Source organism: Heterodontus francisci, unplaced genomic scaffold (genome assembly GCF_036365525.1).
Source record: "Heterodontus francisci isolate sHetFra1 unplaced genomic scaffold, sHetFra1.hap1 HAP1_SCAFFOLD_480, whole genome shotgun sequence".
NCBI lineage: Eukaryota > Metazoa > Chordata > Chondrichthyes > Heterodontiformes > Heterodontidae > Heterodontus > Heterodontus francisci.
The window spans coordinates 443,841-466,500 of record NW_027141172.1 but is presented as its reverse complement, the minus strand read 5'-3'; the positions used below and the strand labels follow the sequence as shown (position 1 = coordinate 466,500).

The 22,660-nt window shown below is 50.9% G+C and overlaps 1 protein-coding gene across 1 annotated transcript in view; it reads right to left on the bottom strand.

Moving 5' to 3' along the window:
- Positions 1 to 22,660, bottom strand: part of LOC137362382 (disintegrin and metalloproteinase domain-containing protein 33-like) — a 378,256-nt gene that overhangs the window by 292,425 nt on the left and 63,171 nt on the right. Inside the window, exons 4-7 of the mRNA XM_068026792.1 lie at positions 19,280 to 19,358; positions 4,821 to 4,897; positions 2,154 to 2,337; positions 927 to 992 (exon numbers count right to left, since the gene is read on the bottom strand). Of these exons, the coding sequence (XP_067882893.1) occupies positions 927 to 992; positions 2,154 to 2,337; positions 4,821 to 4,897; positions 19,280 to 19,358 (406 nt within the window). The remainder of the gene's footprint in view (positions 1 to 926; positions 993 to 2,153; positions 2,338 to 4,820; positions 4,898 to 19,279; positions 19,359 to 22,660) is intronic.

Below are 22,660 nucleotides of genomic sequence, written 5' to 3'. Positions count from 1 at the left end.
CACTCACCGACGCGCCCCACACCGACACGCCCCACACCGACACGCCCCACACCGACACCCACCGACACGCCCCCTACGACACGCCCCCTACCACACCCACCGACACGCCCCCTACCACACCCACCGACACGCCCCCTACCACACCCACCGACACGCCCCCTACCACACCCACCGACACGCCCCCTACGACACCCACCGACACGCCCCCTACGACACCCACCGACACGCCCCCTACGACACCCACCGACACGCCCCCTACGACACCCACCGACACGCCCCCTCCGACACCCACCGACACGCCCCCTCCGACACCCACCGACACGCCCCCTACGACACCCACCGACACGCCCCCTACCACACCCACCGACACGCCCCCTACCACACCCACCGACACGCCCCCTACCACACCCACCGACACGCCCCCTACCACACCCACCGACACGCCCCCTACCACACCCACCGACACGCCCCCTACCACACCCACCGACACGCCCCCTACCACACCCACCGACCCGCCCCACACCGACACGCCCCCTACGACACCCACCGACACGCCCCCTACGACACCCACCGACACGCCCCCTACGACACCCACCGACACGCCCCCTACGACTCCCGACACGCCCCCTACGACTCCCACCGACACGCCCCCTACGACTCCCACCGACACGCCCCCTACGACTCCCACCGACACGCCCCCTACGACTCCCACCGACACGCCCCCTACGACTCCCACCGACACGCCCCCTACGACTCCCACCGACACGCCCCCTACGACTCCCACCGACACGCCCCCTACGACTCCCACCGACACGCCCCCTACGACTCCCACCGACACGCCCCCTACGACTCCCACCGACACGCCCCCTACGACTCCCACCGACACGCCCCCTACGACACGCACCGACCCTCTCACACACACTGACCTCAGCGTTATCAGCCACCATGTAAAGTTCAACATATTTCACGTTGTCCCAGGAATCGCGTCGAACCTGTGAGAAAACAGAGCAGAGTGTGAGAGCGCCCTCACTGGCCAATCACTGCCCCCCCCACACACTCATCGGCCAATGACTGCTCGCCCACACCCTCATCGGCCAATCACTGCCCGCCCACACCCTCACTGGCCAATCACTGACCCCGCCACACCCTCACTGGCCAATCACTGCCCCCCCCACACCTTCACTGGCCAATCACTGACCCCCCCACACCCTCACTGGCCAATCACTGACCCCCCCCCCACACCCTCACTGGCCAATGACTGCTCGCCCACACCCTGATCGGCCAATCACTGCCCGCCCACACCCTCACTGGCCAATCACTGACCCCCCCCACACCCTCACTGGCCAATCACTGACCCCCCCACACCCTCACTGGCCAATCACTGCCCCCCCCACACCCTCACTGGCCAATCACTGACCCCCCCCACACCCTCACTGGCCAATGACTGCTCGCACACACTCTCACCAGCCAATCACTGCCCGCCCACACCCTCACTGGCCAATCACTGACCCCCCCACACCCTCACTGGCCAATCACTGCCACCCCCACACCCTCACTGGCCAATCACTGCCAGCCCACACCCTCACTGGCCAATGACTGCTCGCCCACACCCTCACCAGCCAATCACTGCCCGCCCACACCCTCACTGGCCAATCAATGCCTTCCCACACCCTCACCGGCCAATCAATGTCTCTCCCCTACTCCAACACACTCACTGACCAATAATTGACCGCCCCACGCCCTCGTTGACCAATCACTGTCACCCCAGGACCTCGCTGACCATTGACCCCCCCAACACCCTCAATCACCGTCACCACCCATGCCCTCACTGACCAATCACTGAATGCCACACGTTCACTGACCAATAACTGACCCCCCCCCAACACCCTTACTGGCCAATCACTGTCCTCCCATGCCCTTGATGACCAATCACTGAGCCCCCACACCTGACTCCGACCCCTGGCCCGACTCCCCTTTCTCTGACCACACCTCCCATCTCAGGCCCCTCCCTTAATTTGACTCCTCCCCGATCAGACTTCCCCCTGCCACTGGCCCTTCCCCTCACTGCCCCGTCCCTGGCCCCTCCCCCCCGTCCCTGGCCCCTCCCCCCGGCCCAGGCCCCTCCTCCTCGCTGAGATGAATGCCTGTCTCACCCGGAGGTTCTGATGAACAAACTGATTGATCACGCTGATGCCTGATTGGTTGTCATCTCCATGTCCGCAGGTCCCTGTCCTCATTGGTAGATGTTCTGTCCTATGGATGATGTGATGCTGACTGTTGTTATCCCTGATTGGCTGCACGTAGTAACTGTTAGTTGTGTCCACGACCACAATTCCACTGCATCATGCAATAACAAAAATAACTTGCATTCATGTAGCACCATGGACACAGAATACCTGCAATCAGATGAGCCCCTCCCCGGCCTCAGAATCCAACCAGCAACCAAAAGATTGGAAATGCCAGGAAGACACCAACCTCTGAGTGATGATCCAAACCCAACTGGGAAGCAGACCACTGAACTCCGACCCCTGACCCTCTGTACTGACCCTATGACCCACCATCATCACCTGCCGCAGTGACCCTGACCCTCCACCCTCACCCTCCGCACTGATACCCCAACCCTCCACATTGACCCCCCCGACCCACCGCACTGACCCCTCCGACCCTCCTGACTGACCCCCTCGACCCTCCGCACTGACCCCTCCGACCCTCCGCACTGACCCCCTCGACCCTCCGCACTGACCCCCTCGACCCTCCGCACTGACCCCCCCCGACTCTCCTAACTGACCCCCCCGACCCACTGCACTGACCCCCTCGACCCTCCGCACTGACCCCCTCGACCCTCCGCACTGACCCCCCCCGACCCACTGCACTGACCCCCCCGACCCTCCGCACTGACTCCCCCGACCCACCGCACTGACCCCCTCGACCCTCCGCACTGACCCCCTCGACCCTCCGCACTGACCCCCTCGACCCTCCGCACTGACCCCCCCCGACTCTCCTAACTGACCCCCCCGACCCACTGCACTGACCCCCCCGACCCTCCGCACTGACTCCCCCGACCCACCGCACTGACCCCCTCGACCCTCCGCACTGACCCCCTCGACCCTCCGCACTGACCCCCTCGACCCTCCGCACTGACCCCCTCGACCCTCCGCACTGACCCCCTCGACCCATCGCACTGACTCCCCCGACCCACCGCACTGACCCCCTCGACCCTCCGCACTGACCCCCTCGACCCTCCGCACTGACCCGTCCGACCCTCCTGACTGACCCCCTCGACCCTCCTGACTGACCCCCTCGACCCTCCTGACTGACCCCCCCGACCCTCCACACTGACCCCCCCGACCCTCCACACTGACCCCCTCGACCCTCCACACTGACCCCCTCGACCCTCCTGACTGACCCCCTCGACCCTGCGCACTGACCCCCTCGACCCTCCGCACTGACCTGATGCCCCCGACCCTCCGCACTGACCCCCTCGACCCTCCGCACTGACCCCCCCCACCCTCCGCACTGACTCCCCCGACCCACCGCACTGACCCCCTCGACCCTCCGCACTGACCCCCTCGACCCTCCGCACTGACCCCCTCGACCCTCCGCACTGACCCCCTCGACCCATCGCACTGACCCCCTCGACCCATCGCACTGACCCCCTCGACCCATCGCACTGACCCCCTCGACCCATCGCACTGACCCCTCCGACCCTCCTGACTGACCCCCTCGACCCTCCTGACTGACCCCCCCGACCCTCCGCACTGACCCCCTCGACCCTCCGCACTGACCCCCTCGACCCTCCGCACTGACCTGATGCCCCCGACCCTCCGCACTGACCCCCCCGACCCTCCGCACTGACCCCCCCGACCCTCCGCACTGACCCCCCCCGACCCTCCTGACTGACCCCCCCCGACCCTCCGCACTGACCCCCCCCGACCCTCCGCACTGACCCCCCCCGACCCTCCGCACTGACCCCCCCCGACCCTCCGCACTGACCTGATGCCCCCGACCCTCCGCACTGACCCCCTCGACCCTCCGCACTGACCCCCCCGACCCTAAGCACTGACCCCCCCGACCCTCCGCACTGACCCCCCCGACCCTCCGCACTGACCCCTCTGACCCTCCGCACTGACCCCCCTGACCCTCCGCACTGACCTGATGCCCCCGACCCTCCGCACTGACCCCCCCGACCCTCCTCACTGACCCCCCCCGACCCTCCGCACTGACCCCCCCGACCCTCCGCACTGACCCCCCCCGACCCTCCGCACTGACCCCCCCGACCCTCCTGACTGACCCCCTCGACCCTCCGCACTGACCCCCTCGACCCTCCGCACTGACCCCCCCCCGACCCTCCGCACTGACCCCCCCCGACCCTCCGCACTGACCCCCCCCGACCCTCCGCACTGACCCCCCCCGACCCTCCGCACTGACCCCCCCGACCCTCCGCACTGACCCCCTCGACCCTCCGCACTGACCCCCCTGACCCTCCGCACTGACCCCCCTGACCCTCCGCACTGACCCCCCTGACCCTCCGCACTGACCTGACCCCCCCCGACCCTCCGCACTGACTCCCCCGACCCTCCGCACTGACTCCCCCGACCCTCCGCACTGACTCCCCCGACCCTCCGCACTGACTCCCCCGACCCTCCGCACTGACTTGATGCCCCCGACCCTCCTGACTGACCCCCCCCGACCCTCCGCACTGACCCCCCCGACCCTCCGCACTGACCCCCTCGGCCCTCCGCACTGACCCCACCAACAGCCAATCCACTGCCCTGACTCGATGAATACAGGGGACCCCCGAAGCCGATGCCAGTCCTTACCTGACACCTGAGCACAGACTGAGCGCCACTGATGACTCCTCATGACCCTTCACATGACCCTGGTACAGACAATGTTTCTGAACAGACACAGAAGAAACCATCACAGCTCATTCTGAACCACAATCAATCAGTTACCTTAGCTTCATCAGAGCAATCACACTATCAGCTCCAATCTCAGCCAGCTCAGTATCTGGACTCAGTAATCCTACTCCTGGCCATTCCTGCAAGAAGCTGCAGTTCAGGGAGGGCAGAATATTTCACACCAGTATTAACACCAGGAGCACTGAGTGTCAGGCATGGCTCAGTGGGAAGCAGACTCACTTTGGAGTAACAATGTTGGAATAGTTCAACACAAAATCAAGGCCGAAACATCAGTGCAGTACTGAGGGAGTGCTGCACTGTCAGAGGGTCAGTACTGAGGGAGTGCCGCACTGTCAGAGGGTCAGTACTGAGGGAGTGCTGCACTGTCAGAGGGTCAGTACCGAGGGAGTGCCGCACTGTCAGAGGGTCAGTACCGAGGGAGTGCCGCACTGTCGGAGGGTCAGTACTGAGGGAGCGCTGCACTGTCGGAGGGTCAGTACTGAGGGAGTGCCGCACTGTCGGAGGGTCAGTACCGAGGGAGTGCCGCACTGTCGGAGGGTCAGTACCGAGGGAGTGCCGCACTGTCGGAGGGTCAGTACCGAGGGAGTGCCGCACTGTCGGAGGGTCAGTACTGAGGGAGTGCTGCACTGTCAGAGGGTCAGTACCGAGGGAGTGCCGCACTGTCAGAGGGTCAGTACTGAGGGAGTGCCGCACTGTCGGAGGGTCAGTACTGAGGGAGTGCTGCACTGTCGGAGGGTCAGTACTGAGGGAGCGCTGCACTGTCAGAGGGTCAGTACCGAGGGAGTGCCGCACTGTCGGAGGGTCAGTACTGAGGGAGTGCTGCACTGTCGGAGGGTCAGTACTGAGGGAGTGCTGCACTGTCAGAGGGTCAGTACTGAGGGAGTGCTGCACTGTCAGAGGGTCAGTACTGAGGGAGTGCTGCACTGTCGGAGGGTCAGTACTGAGGGAGTGCTGCACTGTCAGAGGGTCAGTACTGAGGGAGTGCTGCACTGTCAGAGGGTCAGTACTGAGGGAGTGCTGCACTGTCGGAGGGTCAGTACTGAGGGAGTGCTGCACTGTCGGAGGGTCAGTACCGAGGGAGTGCCGCACTGTCGGAGGGTCAGTACTGAGGGAGTGCTGCACTGTCAGAGGGTCAGTACTGAGGGAGTGCAGCACTGTCGGAGGGTCAGTACCGAGGGAGTGCTGCACTGTCGGAGGGTCAGTACCGAGGGAGTGCCGCACTGTCGGAGGGTCAGTACTGAGGGAGTGCTGCACTGTCAGAGGGTCAGTACTGAGGGAGCGCTGCACTGTCGGAGGGTCAGTACCGAGGGAGTGCCGCACTGTCGGAGGGTCAGTACTGAGGGAGTGCTGCACCGTCAGAGGGTCAGTACTGAGGGAGTGCTGCACTGTCAGAGGGTCAGTACTGAGGGAGCGCTGCACTGTCGGAGGGTCAGTACCGAGGGAGTGCCGCACTGTCGGAGGGTCAGTACTGAGGGAGTGCTGCACTGTCGGAGGGTCAGTACTGAGGGAGTGCCGCACTGTCGGAGGGTCAGTACTGAGGGAGTGCTGCACTGTCAGAGGGTCAGTACTGAGGGAGTGCTGCACTGTCAGAGGGTCAGTACTGAGGGAGTGCCGCACTGTCAGAGGGTCAGTACTCAGGGAGTGCCGCACTGTCAGAGGGTCAGTACATCTTTATAGATGTGGTCACCCCACAGTTTAAGAGTATGCAGGGAGAGAGGGAATGGGTGACCACCAGGCAGTTAAAAAGAATCAGGCAGGTAGTGTAGGAGACCCCTGAGTGCATCTCACTCTCCAACAGGTCTGAATACTGAGGAAAGTGATGCTGCACCTGGGGAGTGCAGCCAGAGCCAAGTCCATGACACCACGGGTGGCTCAGCTGTACAGGGGGGTACAGGGAAGACTGGAAGAGCCATCGTGATCGGTGGTTCAATAGTCAGGGGAACAGACAGGCGTTTCTGTGGCCGCAGACGTGAATCCAGGATGGTGTGTTGCCTCCCTGGTGCCAGGGTCAAGGATGTCACTGAGCGGCTGCAGAGCATCCTGAAGGGGGAGGGTGAACAGCCAGCAGTTCGTGGACCACATCGGAACCAATGACAAAGATAGAAAGAGGGATGTGGTCTTACAGTCAGAATTTAGGGAACTTGGTAAGAAATTAGCAAGCAGGACCTCAAATGTAGTAATCTCCGGATTACTCCCAGTGCCTCGCACAAGTGAGTATAGAAATAGAAGGATAAGACAGATGAATGTGTGGCTGGAAAGATGGTGCAGGAGGGAGGGCTTCAGATTCCTGGGACATTGGGACCGGCTCTGGGGGAGATGGGATCTGTACAGACTGGACGGGTTGCACCTGAACAGAGCCGGGACTGAGTTCCTTGTGGGATGATTTACGAATGCTATTGGGGAGGGATTAAAATAACTTGTCAGGCATGAGAGAACCAGGAGGAATATCAAAGTGCACAGAATTCTGGGGGAAATTGATAGCACTAGAGTAGGGAATAGTACATTATTAGGTGGGGTCAGAGTAAGGGAGAAAGTAATAAAGTCTGAACCAGGGTTAATGTGCATGTATGTGAATGCAGGGAGTGTGGTTAATAAGACTGGTGAGGTACAGATGCAGATTGCCATGTGGAAATATGATGTTGTGGCTATAACAGAGACCTGGCTCAAAGAAGGGCAGGACTGGGTGTTAAATATTCCTGGATACAAGGTATTCAGGAAAGATAAGAAAGGGAAAAAAGGGGGAGGGGTGGCGGTATAGAACATAGAACAGTACAGCACAGTACAGGCCCTTCAGCCCACGATGTTGTGCCGAATCTTTAACCTACTCTAGGATCAAACTAACTACCTACCCTTCATTCTACTATCATCCAAGAGTCGCTTAAATGTCCCTAATGTATCTGCTTCTACTACCACCGCTGGCAGCGCATTCCACGCACCCACCACTCTCTGTGTAAAGAACCTACCTCTGACATCTCCCCGAAACCTTCCTCCAATCACCTTAAAATTATGCCCCCTGGTGATAGCCCTTTCCACCCTGGGAAAAGGTCTCTGGCTATCCACTCTATCTATGCCTCTCATCATCTTGTACCCCTCTATCAAGTCACCTCTCATCCTTCTTCGCTCCAATGAGAAAAGCCCTAGCTCCCTCAATCTTTCTTCGTAAGACATGCCCTCCAGTCCAGGCAGCATCCTGGTAAATCTCCTCTGCACCCTCTCTAAAGCTTCCACATCCTTCCGATAATGAGGCGACCAGAACTGAACACAATATTCCAAGTGTGGTCGAACCAGGGCCTTATAGAGCTGCAGCATAACCTCGCGGCTCTTAAACTCAATCCCCCTGTTCATAAAAGCCAACACACCATACGCCTTCTTAACAACCCTATCAACTTGGGTGGCAACTTTGAGCGATCTATGGACATGGACCCCAAGATCCCCTGTTCCTCCACACTACCAAGAATCCTGTCTTTAAGCCTGTATTCCGCATTCAAATTTGACATTCCAAAATGAATCACTTCACACTTTTCCAAGTTGAACTCCATCTGCCACTTCTCAGCCCAGCTCTGCATCCTGTCAATGTCCCGTTGCAACCTAGAACAGCCTTCCACACTATCCACAACTCCAGCAACCTTTGCGTCATCGGCAAACTTGCTAACCCAGCCTTCCACTTCCTCATCCAAGTCATTTATAAAAATCACAAAGAGCAGAGGTCCCAGAACAGATCCTTGTGGAACACCACTGGTCACCGAGCTCCATGCTGAATACTTTCCACCTACTACCACCCTCTGACTTCGATGGGCCAGCCAATTCTGTATCCAGACAGCCAAATTTCCCTGAATCCCATGCCTCCTCACTTTCTGAATGAGCCTACCATGGGGAACCTTATCAAACGCCTTGCTAAAATCCATATACACCACATCCACTGCTCTTCCTTCATCAATGTGTTTTGTCACATCTTCAAAGAATTCAATAAGGCTTGTGAGGCATGACCTGCCCCTCACAAAGCCATGCTGACTGTCTCTAATCAAACCATGCTTTTCCAAATAATCAGAAATCCTGTCTCTCAGAATCCTCTCCAATAATTTGCCCAGTACCGACGTAAGACTGACTGGTCTATAATTCCCAGGGTTATCCTGGGGCGGCACAGTGGTGCAGTGGTTAGCACTGCAGCCTCACAGCTCCAGGGACCCGGGTTCGATTCTGGGCACTGCCTGTGTGGAGTTTGCAAGTTCTCCCTGTGTCTGCGTGGGTTTTCTCCGGGTGCTCCGGTTTCCTCCCACAAGCCAAAAGACTTGCAGGTTGGTAGGTAAATTGGCCATTATAAATTGTCACTAGTATAGGTAGGTGGTAGGGAAATATAGGGACAGATGGGGATGTTTGGTAGGAATATGGGATTAGTGTAGGATTAGTATAAATGGGTGGTTGATGGTCGGCACAGACTCGGTGGGCCGAAGGGCCTGTTTCAGTGCTGTATCTCTAATCTAATCTAAATCTAATCATCCCTATTCCCTTTCTTGAACAAGGGAACAACATTTGCCACCCTCCAATCATCTGGTACTACTCCAGTGGACAGTGAAGACGCAAAGATCATCGCCAAAGGTGCAGCAATCTCTTCCCTCGCTTCCCGTAATATCCTTGGGTATATCCCGTCTGGCCCTGGGGACTTATCTATCCTCATATCATTCAAAATTTCCAGCACATCCTCCCTCTTAACCTCAACCTGTTCGAGCATATCAGCCTGTTTCACGCTGTCTTCACAAACGACAAGGTCCCTCTCACTAGTGAATACTGAAGCAAAGTATTCATTTAGGACCTCCCCTACCTCCTCCGACTCCAGGCACAAGTTCCCTCCACTATCCCTGATCGGCCCTACCCTCACTCTGGCCATCCTCTTGTTCCTCACATAAGTGTAGAACGCCTTGGGATTTTCCTTAATCCTACCCGCCAAGACTTTTTCATGTCCCCTTCTAGCTCTCCTCAGTCCATTCTTCAGTTCCTTCCTGGCTACCTTGATTAAGGAGGGCATTGCAGTGCTGGAGAAAAAGGATGTCCCAGAGGGGTCGAGGACAGAATCAATTTGTCTGGAGCTAAGGAACAAAAAATGTGCAGTTATATTGCTCAGTGTTGTCTATAGACCACCAGCTAGTGGGAGGGACGTGGAGGAACAAATTTGCAAGGTGCAAATGACAGGTGCAAAAATTATAGGGTAGTTATAATGAGAGCCTTTAATTATCCAAATGTAGTCTGGTAAAGGGCAGAGAGGGGCCAGAGTTCCTCGAGTGTTCAGGGAAAATTTCTATAACAGTATGTTGCTAGTCCAACGAGAAAGGTTCTTGGGACTGAGGTGGGCCAAGCGGATCAAGTATCAGTCGGAGATCATTTAGGGGAAAGTGAATCATTGTATTATAAAGGTTTAGGCTGACTATGGAAAAGGACAAAGAATAATCCAGAGTAAGAATAATTAACTGGGGGAAGGCCAACTTCAATGGGATAAGAATGGAGCTGGGGCGAATAAATTGGAGTCAAAGGCTGGCAGGAAAACCAGTAGCTGAACAATGGGCTACCTTCAAAGGTAGTTTGGGCACAGTCAAGGTATTTTCCCTCGAAGGGGAAAAGTTGAGCAAACAAATCCAGAGCTCCCTGGATGACAAAAGAGATAGAGATTAAGATAAAGAAGAAAAAGTGTGCTTATGACAGATGCCAGGTAGAAAATACTATTGAGAACCAGGCTGAATATAGAAGGTCCAGAGGGGAAGTGAAAAAACAAATAAGAGAAGCAAAGAGAGAGCATGCAAAGAGACTGGCAGCTAGCATTAAAGAAAATCCCAAAGTTTTCTATCGGCATATAAATAGTAAAAGGGTGGTAAAAGGAGGAGTGGGGCCGGTTAGGGACCAGAAAGGGGATTTACACATGGAGGCAGAGGGCATAGCTGAGGTATTAAATGAATAAAAGCAAAATATTGCGGATGCTGGAAATCTGAAATAAAAACAAGAAATGCTGGAAATACTCAGCAGGTCTGGCAGCATCTGTGGAGAGAGAAGCAGAGTTAATGTTTCGAACACCGTTCCGAAGAAAGGTCACTGACCCGAAACGTTAACTCTGCTTCTCTCTCCACAGATGTATAAAATGAATACTTTGCATTGGTCTTTGCCTGGGTTGCATCTTCTTCCTTGGGAATGGTGAAAGCGGAGGTAATTCAGACACTAGGAAGGGTTTAAAATTGATAAGGAGGAGGTGTTGGATAGGCTGTCTGTATTTAAAGTGGATAAAGCACCAGGACCAGATGAGATGCGTCCAAGGATACTGAGGGAAGTGAGAGTGGAAATTGTGGAGGCACTGGTCAAAAGTTTGGGGATAATATGAAAGTTGGAAGCATTGTAAACTGACAGCAGGATAGCTTATTTTTATTCATTCATGAGATGTGGGTATCACTGGCAAGGCCAGCATTTGTTACTCATCCCTGATTGCCCTTGAACTGAATGTCTTGCTCGGCCATTTCAGAGGGTAGTTAAGAGACAATATCATTGCTGTGGGTCTGGAGTCACATGTAGGCCAGACCAGGTAAGGAGATTATAAAGGACATTCGTGAACCAGATGGGTTATTTTGTTACCACATTCGATGATAGTTTTATAGCACCATTACTGAGACTGGCTTTCAATTCCAGATATTTGATTAATTAATTGTATTTATTTATTAATTGAATTTAAATTCCACTAGCTGCCGTGGTCAGATTTGAACCCCTGTCCCCAGGGTATTAGCCTGGCAGAACTTCCAAAGGACATAGACAAGTTGGTGGAATGGGCAGACAGGTGGCAGATGAAGTTCAATGCAGAGAAATGGGAAGTGATTCATTCTGGTAGGAAGAACATGGAGAGACAATATAGAATAAAGGGTACAATTCTAAAGGAGTGCAGGAGCAGAGAGACCTGGGTGTGTATGTGCATAAGTCATTGAAGGTGGCAGGACAGGTTGAGAGAGCAGTTAATAAAGCAGAAAGTATCCTGGGCTTTATTAATAGAGGGAGAGAGTACAAGAGCAAGGAAGTTATGTTGAAATTGTATAAGACACTAAAATAAAAGCAAAATACTGCAGATGCTGGAAATCTGAAATAAAAACAAGAAATGCTGGAAATACTCAGCAGGTCTGGCAGCATCTGTGGAAAGAGAAGCAGAGTTAACGTTTCGGGTCAGTGACCCTCCTTCGGAACTAGCAAATATTAAAAATGTCACAGGTTATAAGCAAGTGAGGTGGGGGTGGGGCAAGAGATAACAAAGGAGGTGTAGATTGGACAAGGCCACATAGCTGACCAAAAGGTCATGGAGCAAAGGCAAACAATATGTTAATGGTGTGTTGAAAGACAAAGCATTAGTACAGATAAGGTGTTAACGGACTGAATATTGAACATCAGCAAGTACAAACATGAAAAAAACGGGGTAAGCAAACTGAACAAACTAAGATGAAATGAAATAAATGCAAAAAAAAAGGTTGTAAAAAATGTAAAAATGAAAAAAAGAAAAAAGAAAAAACAACTAAAAATGAAAGTAAAATGGGGGGCTGTCATGCTCTGAAATTATTGAACTCAATGTTCAGTCCGGCAGGCTGCAGTGTGCCTAATCGGTAGATGAGATGCTGTTCCTCGAGCTTGCGTTGATGTTCACTGGAACACTGTAGCAATCCCAGGACAGAGATGTGAGCATGAGAGCAGGGGGGAGTGTTGAAATGGCAAGCAACTGGAAGCAGGGCCTCAGCTGGAGTATTGCATCAAATTCTGGGCGCCGCACTTCAGGAAGGATGTGAGGGCATTGGAGAGAGCACAGAAAAGATTCATGAAAATGGTTCCAGGGATGAGGAATTTCAGTTATGAAGATAGATTGGAGAAGTTAGGACTGTTTTCCTTGGAGAAGAGAAGGCTGAGAGGTGATTTGATAGAGGTATTCAAAATCATGAGCGGTCTGGACAGAGTAGATAGAGAGAAACTGTTCCCACTCGTGAAAGGATCGAGAATGAGAGGGCACAGATTTAAAATATTCGGTAAGAGAAGCAAAATTGACATGAGGAAAAACTTTTTCACACAATGAGTGGTTAAAGTCTGGAATGCGCTGCCTGAGAATGTGGTGGAGGCAGATTCAATTGAAGCATTCAAAAGGGAATTAGACAGTTATATAAAAAGGAAGAATATGCAGGGTTATGGGGAGAAGGCAGGGGAGTAGCACTAGGTGAACTGCTCATTAGGACAGTCGGTGCAGACAAGACAGGTCAAATGGCCTCCTTCTGTACTGTAACAATTCTGTGATCCATGAACCAGGAATGCTCATGAGTCGACGGGGATGTTTGATCACTTCAGGGATATTCTGAGGATATCACTAAAATGTTTCCATTGTCCTTCTGGGAGACTCCTGTCGCGAGCAAATCTTGAGTAGAACAGTTACCTCGGGAGTTTATGTCAGGCATGTAGACAACATGACCCACCCAGTGGAGCTGGTCTTGGGTGGATAGCACCCCGATGCTGAGCAGTTTGGCTTGGAAGAGGAGGTTGCTGTTGGACTGCATTTCTTGTTACCAGATCTGGAGGATTTGTGCAGGTACCTCTGGTACTTCTCCAGTGCTTTGAGGTACCTGCTGTAAGTTTTTTGACCTCACAAGACCATTTGACTCTGTCAACCGCAAAGGCTTATGCAGCATCCTGCTCAGATTTGGCTGCCCTCAGAAGTTTGTCACCATCCTCCGTCTACTCCATGATGAAATGCAAGCTGTAATTCTCAAAGGAACCATCACAAACCCTATCTCAGTCAACAATGGGACAAGACACAGATTCATCTGTCCATGACTGTATTGGTAACAGTGACCACTGCACAGTCTTTGTGAAAACCAAGTCCCATCTTCACATTGAGGATACCGTCCATTGTGTTGTGTGGCACTATCACTGTGCTAGATGGAATAGATTCCAAACAAATCTGCAGGTCAAAACTGGGCATCCATGAGGCGCTGTGGGCCATCAGCAGCAGCAGAATTGGACTCAACCACAATCTGTAACCTCATGGCCCGGCAAATCCCCCACTCTACCATTACCATCAAGCCAGGAGACCAACCCTGGTTCAATGAAGAGTGCAAGAGGGCATACCAGGAGCAGCACCAGGCATACCTCAAAATGAGGTGTCAACCTGGCGAAGCTACAACCCAGGACAACTTGCATGGCCAAACAGCAGAACCAGCATGCGATAGACAGAGCTAAGCGATCCCATAACCAATGGATCAGATCGAAGCTCTGCAGTCCTGCCACATCCAGTCATGAATGGTGGTGGACAATTAAACAACTAACTGGAGGAGGTGGCTCCACAAATATCCCCATCCTCAATGATGGGGGAGCCCAGCACATCAGTGCGAAAGATAAGGCTGAAGCATTTGCAACAATCTTCAGCCAGAAGTGTCGAGTTGATGATCCATCTCGGCCTCCTCCTGAAGTCCCCAGCATCACAGATACCAGACTTCAGCCAATTCGATTCACTCCGCGTGATATCAAGAAATGACTGAAGGCACTGGATACAAACAGCACTGTGGGTGTGCCTACACCCCAAGGACTGCAGCGGTTCAAGAAGGCAGCTCACCACCACCTTCTCAAGTGCAATTAGAGATGGACATGAAATGCTGACCTAGGCAGTGACACCCACATCCCCCCCAAAAAAATGCTGCAAAAGCTATGGGCCCTGACAATATTCCGGCAATAGTACTGAAGACCTGTACTCCAGAACTTGCCGCACCCCTAGCCAAGCTGTTCCAGTACAGCTACAACACTGGCATCTACCCGGCAATGTGGAAAATTACCCGGGTATGTCCTGTACACAAAAAGCAGAACAAATCCAACCCGGCCAATTACCGCCCCATCAGTCTACTCTCAATCATCAGTAAAGTGATGGAAGGTGTCATCAACAGTGCCATCAAGCGGCTCTTGCTTAGCAATAACCTGCTCAGTGACGCTCAGTTTGGGTCCCGCCAGGGCCACTCAGCTCCTGACCTAATTACAGCTTTGGTTCAAACATGGACAAAAGAGCTGAACTCAAGAGGTGCGATGAGAGTGACTGCCCTTGACATCAAGGCAGCATTTGACCGAGTATGGCATCAAGGAGCCCTAGCAAAACTGAGGTCAATGGGATTCAGCGGGAAAACCCTCTGCTGGCTGGAGTCATACCTAGCGCAAAGGAAGATGGTTGTGGTTGTTGGAGGTCAATCATCTGAACTCCAGGACATCACTGCAGGAGTTTCTCAGGGTAGTGTCCTAGGCCCAACCATCTTCAGCTGCTTCATCAATGACCTTCCTTCAATCATAAGGTCAGAAGTGGGGATGTTCGCGGATGATTGCACAATGTTCAGCACCATTCGTGACTCCTCAGATACTGAAGCAGTCAGTGTAGAAATGTAGCAAGACCTGGACAATATCCAGGCTTGTGCTGATAAGTGGCAAGTAACATTCGTGCCACACAAGTGCCAGGCAATGACCATCTTCAACAAGAGAGAATCTAACCATCTCCCCTTGACATTCAATGGCATTACCATCGCTGAATCCCCCACTATCAACATCCTACGGGCTACCATTGACCAGAAACTGAACTGGAGTAGCCATATAAATATCATGGCTACAAGAGCAGGTCAGAGGCTAGGAATCTTGAGGCGAGTAACTCACCTCCTGACTCCCCAAAGCCTGTCCACCATCTACAAGGCAAAAATAGAAATAGGAAGATAGAGAGGGTCAATGCGTGGCTTGAAGCATGGTGCTGGAGGGAGAGCTTCAGATTCTTGGCGCAATGGAACCAGTTCTGGGGCAGGGGGCACCTATTCAAAAGGGTTGGGTTGCACCTCAACACAACTGGGACCAATGTCCACGTGGGGAGATTCACTAGTGTGGTTGTGTTGGGTTTAAACTAAATTGGCAGGGGGATGGACGCCAGCATATCGAAGTAGAAAAGAGGAATAAGGTGTATAATGAGAGTGTGTTAGACAGTACTAGAGAAGGGAGTAGTTCCATATTGGATGGAAGCAGACTGAGAAGGACTACGAGGAATGCAAAGACAGGATTACAATGCATGTGTGTAAATGCACAAAGGTCACTGAGCTACAAACAGAAATAATAGTATGGGAATCTGATGTAGTGGCAATAATGGAAACGTGGCTTAAAAATGGTGAAGACTGGGCGCTTAATATGCAAGGATATAAAGTGTTCAGAAAAGAGAGAAGGAATAAAGGGAGGTGGGGTTGGCAGTAGTGATTCGGGAAGACATTGTAGTGTTGGCAAAGACCGAATCCATTTGGTTAGAGATGCGAAGCAAAAAGGGTGATGATGACACTACTGGGGGTATTCTATAGGTCTCCAAATAGAGAGAGGAGCAAATCTGCAGGGAAATCAGAGAGATGTGCAAGAACTATAGAGTGGTGATATTGGGGGACTTTAATTACCCAAATATCGGTTGGGATAATGTTAGAGTAAAGGGTAAGGAGGGGGATGAATTTCTAAAATGTGTTCAGGCGAACTTCCTTGATCAGTATGTTCTCAGCCCAACAAGAAAGGAGGCATTACTGGATCTGGTGCTGGGAAATGAGGTAGGTCAAGTGGACCAAGTGTCTGTGGGGAGCACTTGGGGAAGAGTGATCATTGTATCATAAGGTTTAGACTAGTAATGCAGAAAAGCAAGGAATGATATCAGGTAGAGTGACTAGATTGGAAGAGGGCTAATTTCAATGTGATGTGAAGGGATCTAGCCAGGAATCAACGATTGACACAAAGAGTTGTATCAGAATAATGGGTTATTTTTAAGGGAGAGATGCTTCTGGTACAGGCTAGGAACATTCCAACAAGGGCGAAAGTTAAGGGAACCAAAATCAGGGCTCCTTGGATGAAGAGGGAGATAGAGATTATGGTGAAACAAAAAAAAGAGGGTGTCTGATGCATGTCAGGTGAATTCATCAAGTGAGGATCAGGCCATTTACAATAGGTTGAGAGAGGAAGTGAAGACTGGCAAAGAGCGAATATGAGAACAGAATGTCAGTTAACATAAAAGTGAATCCAAAACTCTTCTACCGACATGTAAATAGCAAGTGGGTAGTAGAGGTGGAGTGGGGCCTATTAGGGACAGTGTGTTTGATATATGCTTAAAGATGCAGGGCAAGGCTAGAATATGAAATGTGTATCAGTGTTCACGAAGGAAGAGGAATCTGAAAATACTGGTAGATGCTGAGAGAGTAAAAGCAATGGATAGGATAATAATTGAGAGGGAGGAAGTACTGGAAAGGCTGGTTATCCTTAACGTTGATAAGTCACCTGGTCCAGATGGCTTGTATCCCAAATTGCTAAAGGAAGTGGGGATGGAGATAGCGAAAGGGCTTGTCATAATCTACCAATCTTCCCTGGATATGGGGGGGGTGCCAGTGGATTGGAGAGTGTCAAATGTGACACCCTTATTGAAGAAAGGGCAAAAGGACAATCCTAGTAACTACAGGCCAGTTAGTTTAACATCAGTGGTGGGTAAGGTTTTAGAAACAATAATCAGGGAAAATATCAACCAACGCTTGGAGAGGTTTGAGTTAATTAAGGATAGTTAGCACGGATTTGTAAAAGAGATCATGCTTGTCTAATCTAATTGAATTTTTTGATGCAATAACAGAGAAGGCTGATGAAGGGAATGCGAAGGATGTTGTCTATATTGATTTTAACAACGTTTTTAACATTAAAAAGTTGGTTAACAAAATTGAGGCTCATGGAATTGTTGGATAAAAAATTATCTTAAGGACAGAAAACAGCAAGTTGTGGTAAATGTTTGTTTTTCAGACTGGAGGGTGGTAGACAGTGGTGCTCCCCAAGGGTCAGTGCTGGGAACACTGCTTTTTTTTGCTACATACAAATGCCGTGGATCTTGGAATACAGACAATCTCAAAATTTGCCAAAGATTTGGGCGGGCACAGTGCAGCGAAGTGGTTAGCACCGCAGCCTCACAGCTCCAGTGACCCAGGTTCAGTTCTGGTTACTGCCTGTGCGGAGTTTGCAAGTTCTCCCTGTGACCGCGTGGGTTTCTGCCGGGTGCTCCGGTTTGAGTAGATTAGGATTATTTTCATTAGAAAGGCGGAGGTTGAGGGGGGACCTGATTGAGGTGTACAAAATCATGAGAGGTATAGACAGGGTGGATTGCAAGAAGCTTTTTCCCCCAGAGTGGGGGATTCAATTACTAGGGGTCACGAGTTCAAAGTGAGAGGGGAAAAGTTTAGGGGGGATATGCGTGGAAAGTTCTTTACGCAGAGGGTGGTGGGTGCCTGGAACGCGTTGCCAGCGGAGGTGGTAGACGCGGGCACGATAGCGTCTTTTAAGATGTATCTAGACAGATACATGAATGGGCAGGAAGTAAAGAGATACAGACCCTTAGAAAATAGGCGACATGTTTAGATAGAGGATCTGGATCGGCGCAGGCTTGGAGGGCCGAAGGGCCTGTTCCTGTGCTGTAATTTTCTTTGTTCTTTGAAGGTGGCAGGACACATTGAGAGAGTGGTTAGTAAAGGTTACGGGATCTTGGGATTCATAAATAGAAGCATTGAGTACAAAAGCAGGGAAGTTCTGCTGAACCTTTATAAAGCTCTGGTTAGGCCACAACTGGAGTATTGCATCCAGTTCTGGTCACCACACTTCAGGAAGGATGTGAGGGTCCTTGAGATAGAGCAGAGGAGATTTACCAGAATGGTTCCAGGGATGGAGGATTTTAGTTACCAGGTTAGGTTGGATAAGCTGGGGTTGTTCTCCCTGGAGCAAAGGAGATTGAGAGGAGATTTAATAGAAGTGTATAAGATTATGACAGGTTTAGACAAGGAAAAATTGTTTCCATTAACTGATGGTACAAGGACTAGGCAACACAGAGTGAAGGATATGGGCAAGAGATGCAGGGGGAATGTGAGGAAGAACTTTCTAACACAGCGAGTGGTAATGACCTGGAACTCACTGTCCACAAGGGAGGTGGAAGTGAAGAGAATTAATGGTTTCAAAAGGAAACTGGATGGGCACTTGAGGGAAATAAACTTGCAGGGTTACGGAGACTGAGCTGGGGAGTGGGGCTAACAGGATAGCTTCATGGAGAGCTGGCATGGAGTCGCTGGGCTGAATGGCCTCCTTCTGTGCCATAAATGAATCTATCTGGGATCAATATACGGACGCATATACCTCATCAATCTGGACATCAATACTCCCCAAATCCCCCAACAACACTTCCCAACTCACGACCCCACCCTGCCACAACCCAGCACACCCACCCTTGACAGCCAAGCACCCTCTCCACATCCCCAATGCACCCTGAACCCCCTCCCCCCCATCTCTGCCGCCAGACTCACTGTGTAATTTGGGGTTATCGTCACTCGTGTCCCATCCTCTTTGTAATGTGTCTCCACGTAACCTGAGCCGATCAGTTGACTGTGAAGCAAACAAAGAGACTAAAGACCAAACTATTCAACACCCCCGCAGTGCAGTGTAACATAGAGACACTCTTTGCAACTGATCTAATTTAGAAACACTCCTACAGCCCACTGAAATCTATTAAACATCATCTGATGAAAGGTCATTGACCTGAAACGTTAAGTCTGTTTCTATCGCCACAGATGCTGATTGACCTGCTGAGCATTTCCAGCACATTTTGTTTTTACTTACTACGACTCACTGTTTTCTGTCCTTAAGCCAATTTTTTACCCAAATGGACACTGACCCTCCTTTTCCATGAGCCTCAATTTTGATAACCAGCCTTTCATGTGGTACCTGATCAAACATTTTCTTAAACTCCTTATAAACAACATCCACCACATTACCTTCATCAACCTTCTGTTACTACATCAAAAATCAATTAGATTAGACAAGGACTATCTGCTTTTTACAAATCCGTGCTGACTCTCCTTTATTAACTCAAACCTCTCCAAGCGTCGGTTGATATTTTCCCTGATTATTGTTTCTAAAACCTTACCCATCACTGATGTTAAACTAACTGGCCTGTAGTTACTAGGATTGTCCTTGTGCCCTTTCTTCAATAAAGGGTGTCACATTTGCCACTCTCCAATCCTCTGCCACCTTCCCCATATCCAGAGAAGATTATGACAAGCCTTTTCGCTATCTCCACCCTCACTTCCTTTAGCAATCTGGGATACAAGCCATCTGGACCAGGTGACTTATCTACCCTCAACATAGCCGGCCTTTCCAGTATCTCCTCACTCTCAATTTGCAACTTCCAGACAGTCCCACTGCCCAGTGTAATTTAGAGACACTCCCTTAACCCAGTGTACTTTAGAGACACTTCCTTAGCCCAGTGAAACTCTAAGTCAGTTGCAGGAACAAGTGTACATAAGAACACAAGAAATAGGAGCAGGAGTAGGCCATTCAGCCCTTTGAGCCTGCTGTGCCATTCACTGTGAACATGGCTGATCTTCTACTTCAATACCATTTTCCTGGTATGATCAGCCATGATCATAATGAATGGCGGAGCAGGCTCGAAGGGCCGAATGGCCTACTCCTGCTCCGATTTTCTATGTTTCTATCCCTCGATCTCTGCCTTGAACATATTCAACGACTGAGCCTCCACAGCCCTCTGTGACACTGAATGCCAAAGATTCACCACTCAGTGAAGAAATTCCTCCTCATCTCTGCCCTAAATGGCCTGCCACTTATTCTGAGACTGTGTGCCCGGTTCTTGACTCCCCGGCCAGGGAAAACATCCTTCCTGCATCCACCCTGTCGAGCCCTGTAAGAATTTTGTATGTTTGAATGAGATCACCTATCATTCTTCTGAACTGCAGAGAATAAAGATCCAGTCTATTTAATCTTTCCTAAACGGCAACCCCTCCATCCTAGGAATTAGTTTGGTGAACCTTTGTTGCACTCCCTCTATGACAAGTGTATTTTTCCTTAGGTAAGGAGACCAAAACTGCATGCAATACTCCAGGTACGGTCTCACCAAGGCTCTATAAAATTGCAGCAAGAGATCTTTATTCCAATACTCAAATCCTCTTGTAGTAAAGGCCAACATACCATTTGCTTTCTTAATTACTTGCTGTACCTGCATGTTAGCTTTCTGTGACTCATGAACAAGGACACCTAAGTTCTTTTGAAGTGCAACACTTCCCAGCCTCTCACCATTTAAGAAATACTCTGTATTTCTGTTTTTCTGACCAAAGTGGATAACGTCACATTTCTCCACATTGTATTCCATTTGCCAAATTTTTGCCCACTCACTTAGCCTTTCCAAATCCCCTTCAAGCGTCTTTGCATCCTCCTCACAACTCACACTTCCGCCTGGTTTTGTGCTATCTGCAAACTTAGAAATATTACATTTAATCCCCACATCCAAATCATTGATATAGATTGTGAATAGCTGGGCCCCCAAGTAGTTGTACCCCACTAGTCACAGCCTGCCAACAAGATAATGACCTATTTATTCCTATTCCGGTTGCTTGCCATTTCAACACTCCCCCCTGCTCTCATGCTCACATCTCTGTCCTGGGATTGCTGCAGTGTTCCAGTGAACATCAACGCAAGCTCAAGGAACAGCATCTCATCTACCGATTAGGCACACTGCAGCCTGCCGGACTGAACACTGAGTTCAATAATTTCAGAGCATGACAGCCCCCCATTTTACTTTCATTTTTAGTTATTTTTTCTTCCTTTTTTTCACATTCTTTTTTACATTTTTTACAATCTTTTTTTTGCATTTATTTCATTTCATCTTAGTTTGTTCAGTTTGCTTACCCACTGTTTTTTTTTTCAGGTTTGCACTTGCTGCTGTTCAATATTCAGTGTATTAACAGCTAATCTGTACTAATGCTTTGTCTTTCAACACACCATTAACATATTGTTTGCCTTTGCTCCGTGACCTTTTGGTCAGCTATGTGGCCTGGTCCAATCTAGACCTCCTTTGTTATCTCTTGCCCCACCCCCACTTCACTTGTTTATAATCTGTGACTTTTCTAATATTTGTCAGTTCCGAAGAAGGGTCACTGACCCAAAACGTTAACTCTGCTTCTCTCTCCACAGATGCTGCCAGACCTGCTGAGTGGTTCCAGCATTTCTTGTTTTTATTTATTCCTACTCTCTGTTTTGTGTCCATTAACCAATTCTCAATCCATTGCAGTATATTCCCCCAATGCCATGTGCTCTAGTTTTGTTTACTAACCTCATGTGGGGATCTCATTTCGAGCCCTCTGAAAATCCAAATACACCACATCCACTGGTTCCTCCATATCTGCTCTGTTAAACATGATTTCTCTTTCATAAATCGATCTTGACCCTGCCCAATCGTACCATTGTTTCCTAAGTGTCCTGTTATCATATCCTTTATTGTAGATTCTAGCATTTTCCCTGCAACTGATGTTAGGCTAACAGGTCTGTAGGTCCCTGTTTTCTCTCTCCCTCCTTTCTTAAATAGTGGGGTTACAATTGCCTCTATCCAATCTGCAGGAACCATTCCAGAGTCTATAGAATTTTGAAAGATAATCATCCACTATCTCTACAGCTACCTCTTTCAATACTCTGGGATGTAGCTCATCAGGTCCAGGGGATTTATCAACTTTTAGTCTCATTAATTTCTCTAGTACTATTGTATTTTTTTTGACCAATATTAAATGGAAAAGTCCTGGGGAAAATTGATGTCCAGAGAGATTTGGGTGTTCAGGTCCACTGTTCCCTGAAGGTGGCAACACAGGTAAATAGAGTGGTCAAGAAGGCATACGGCATGC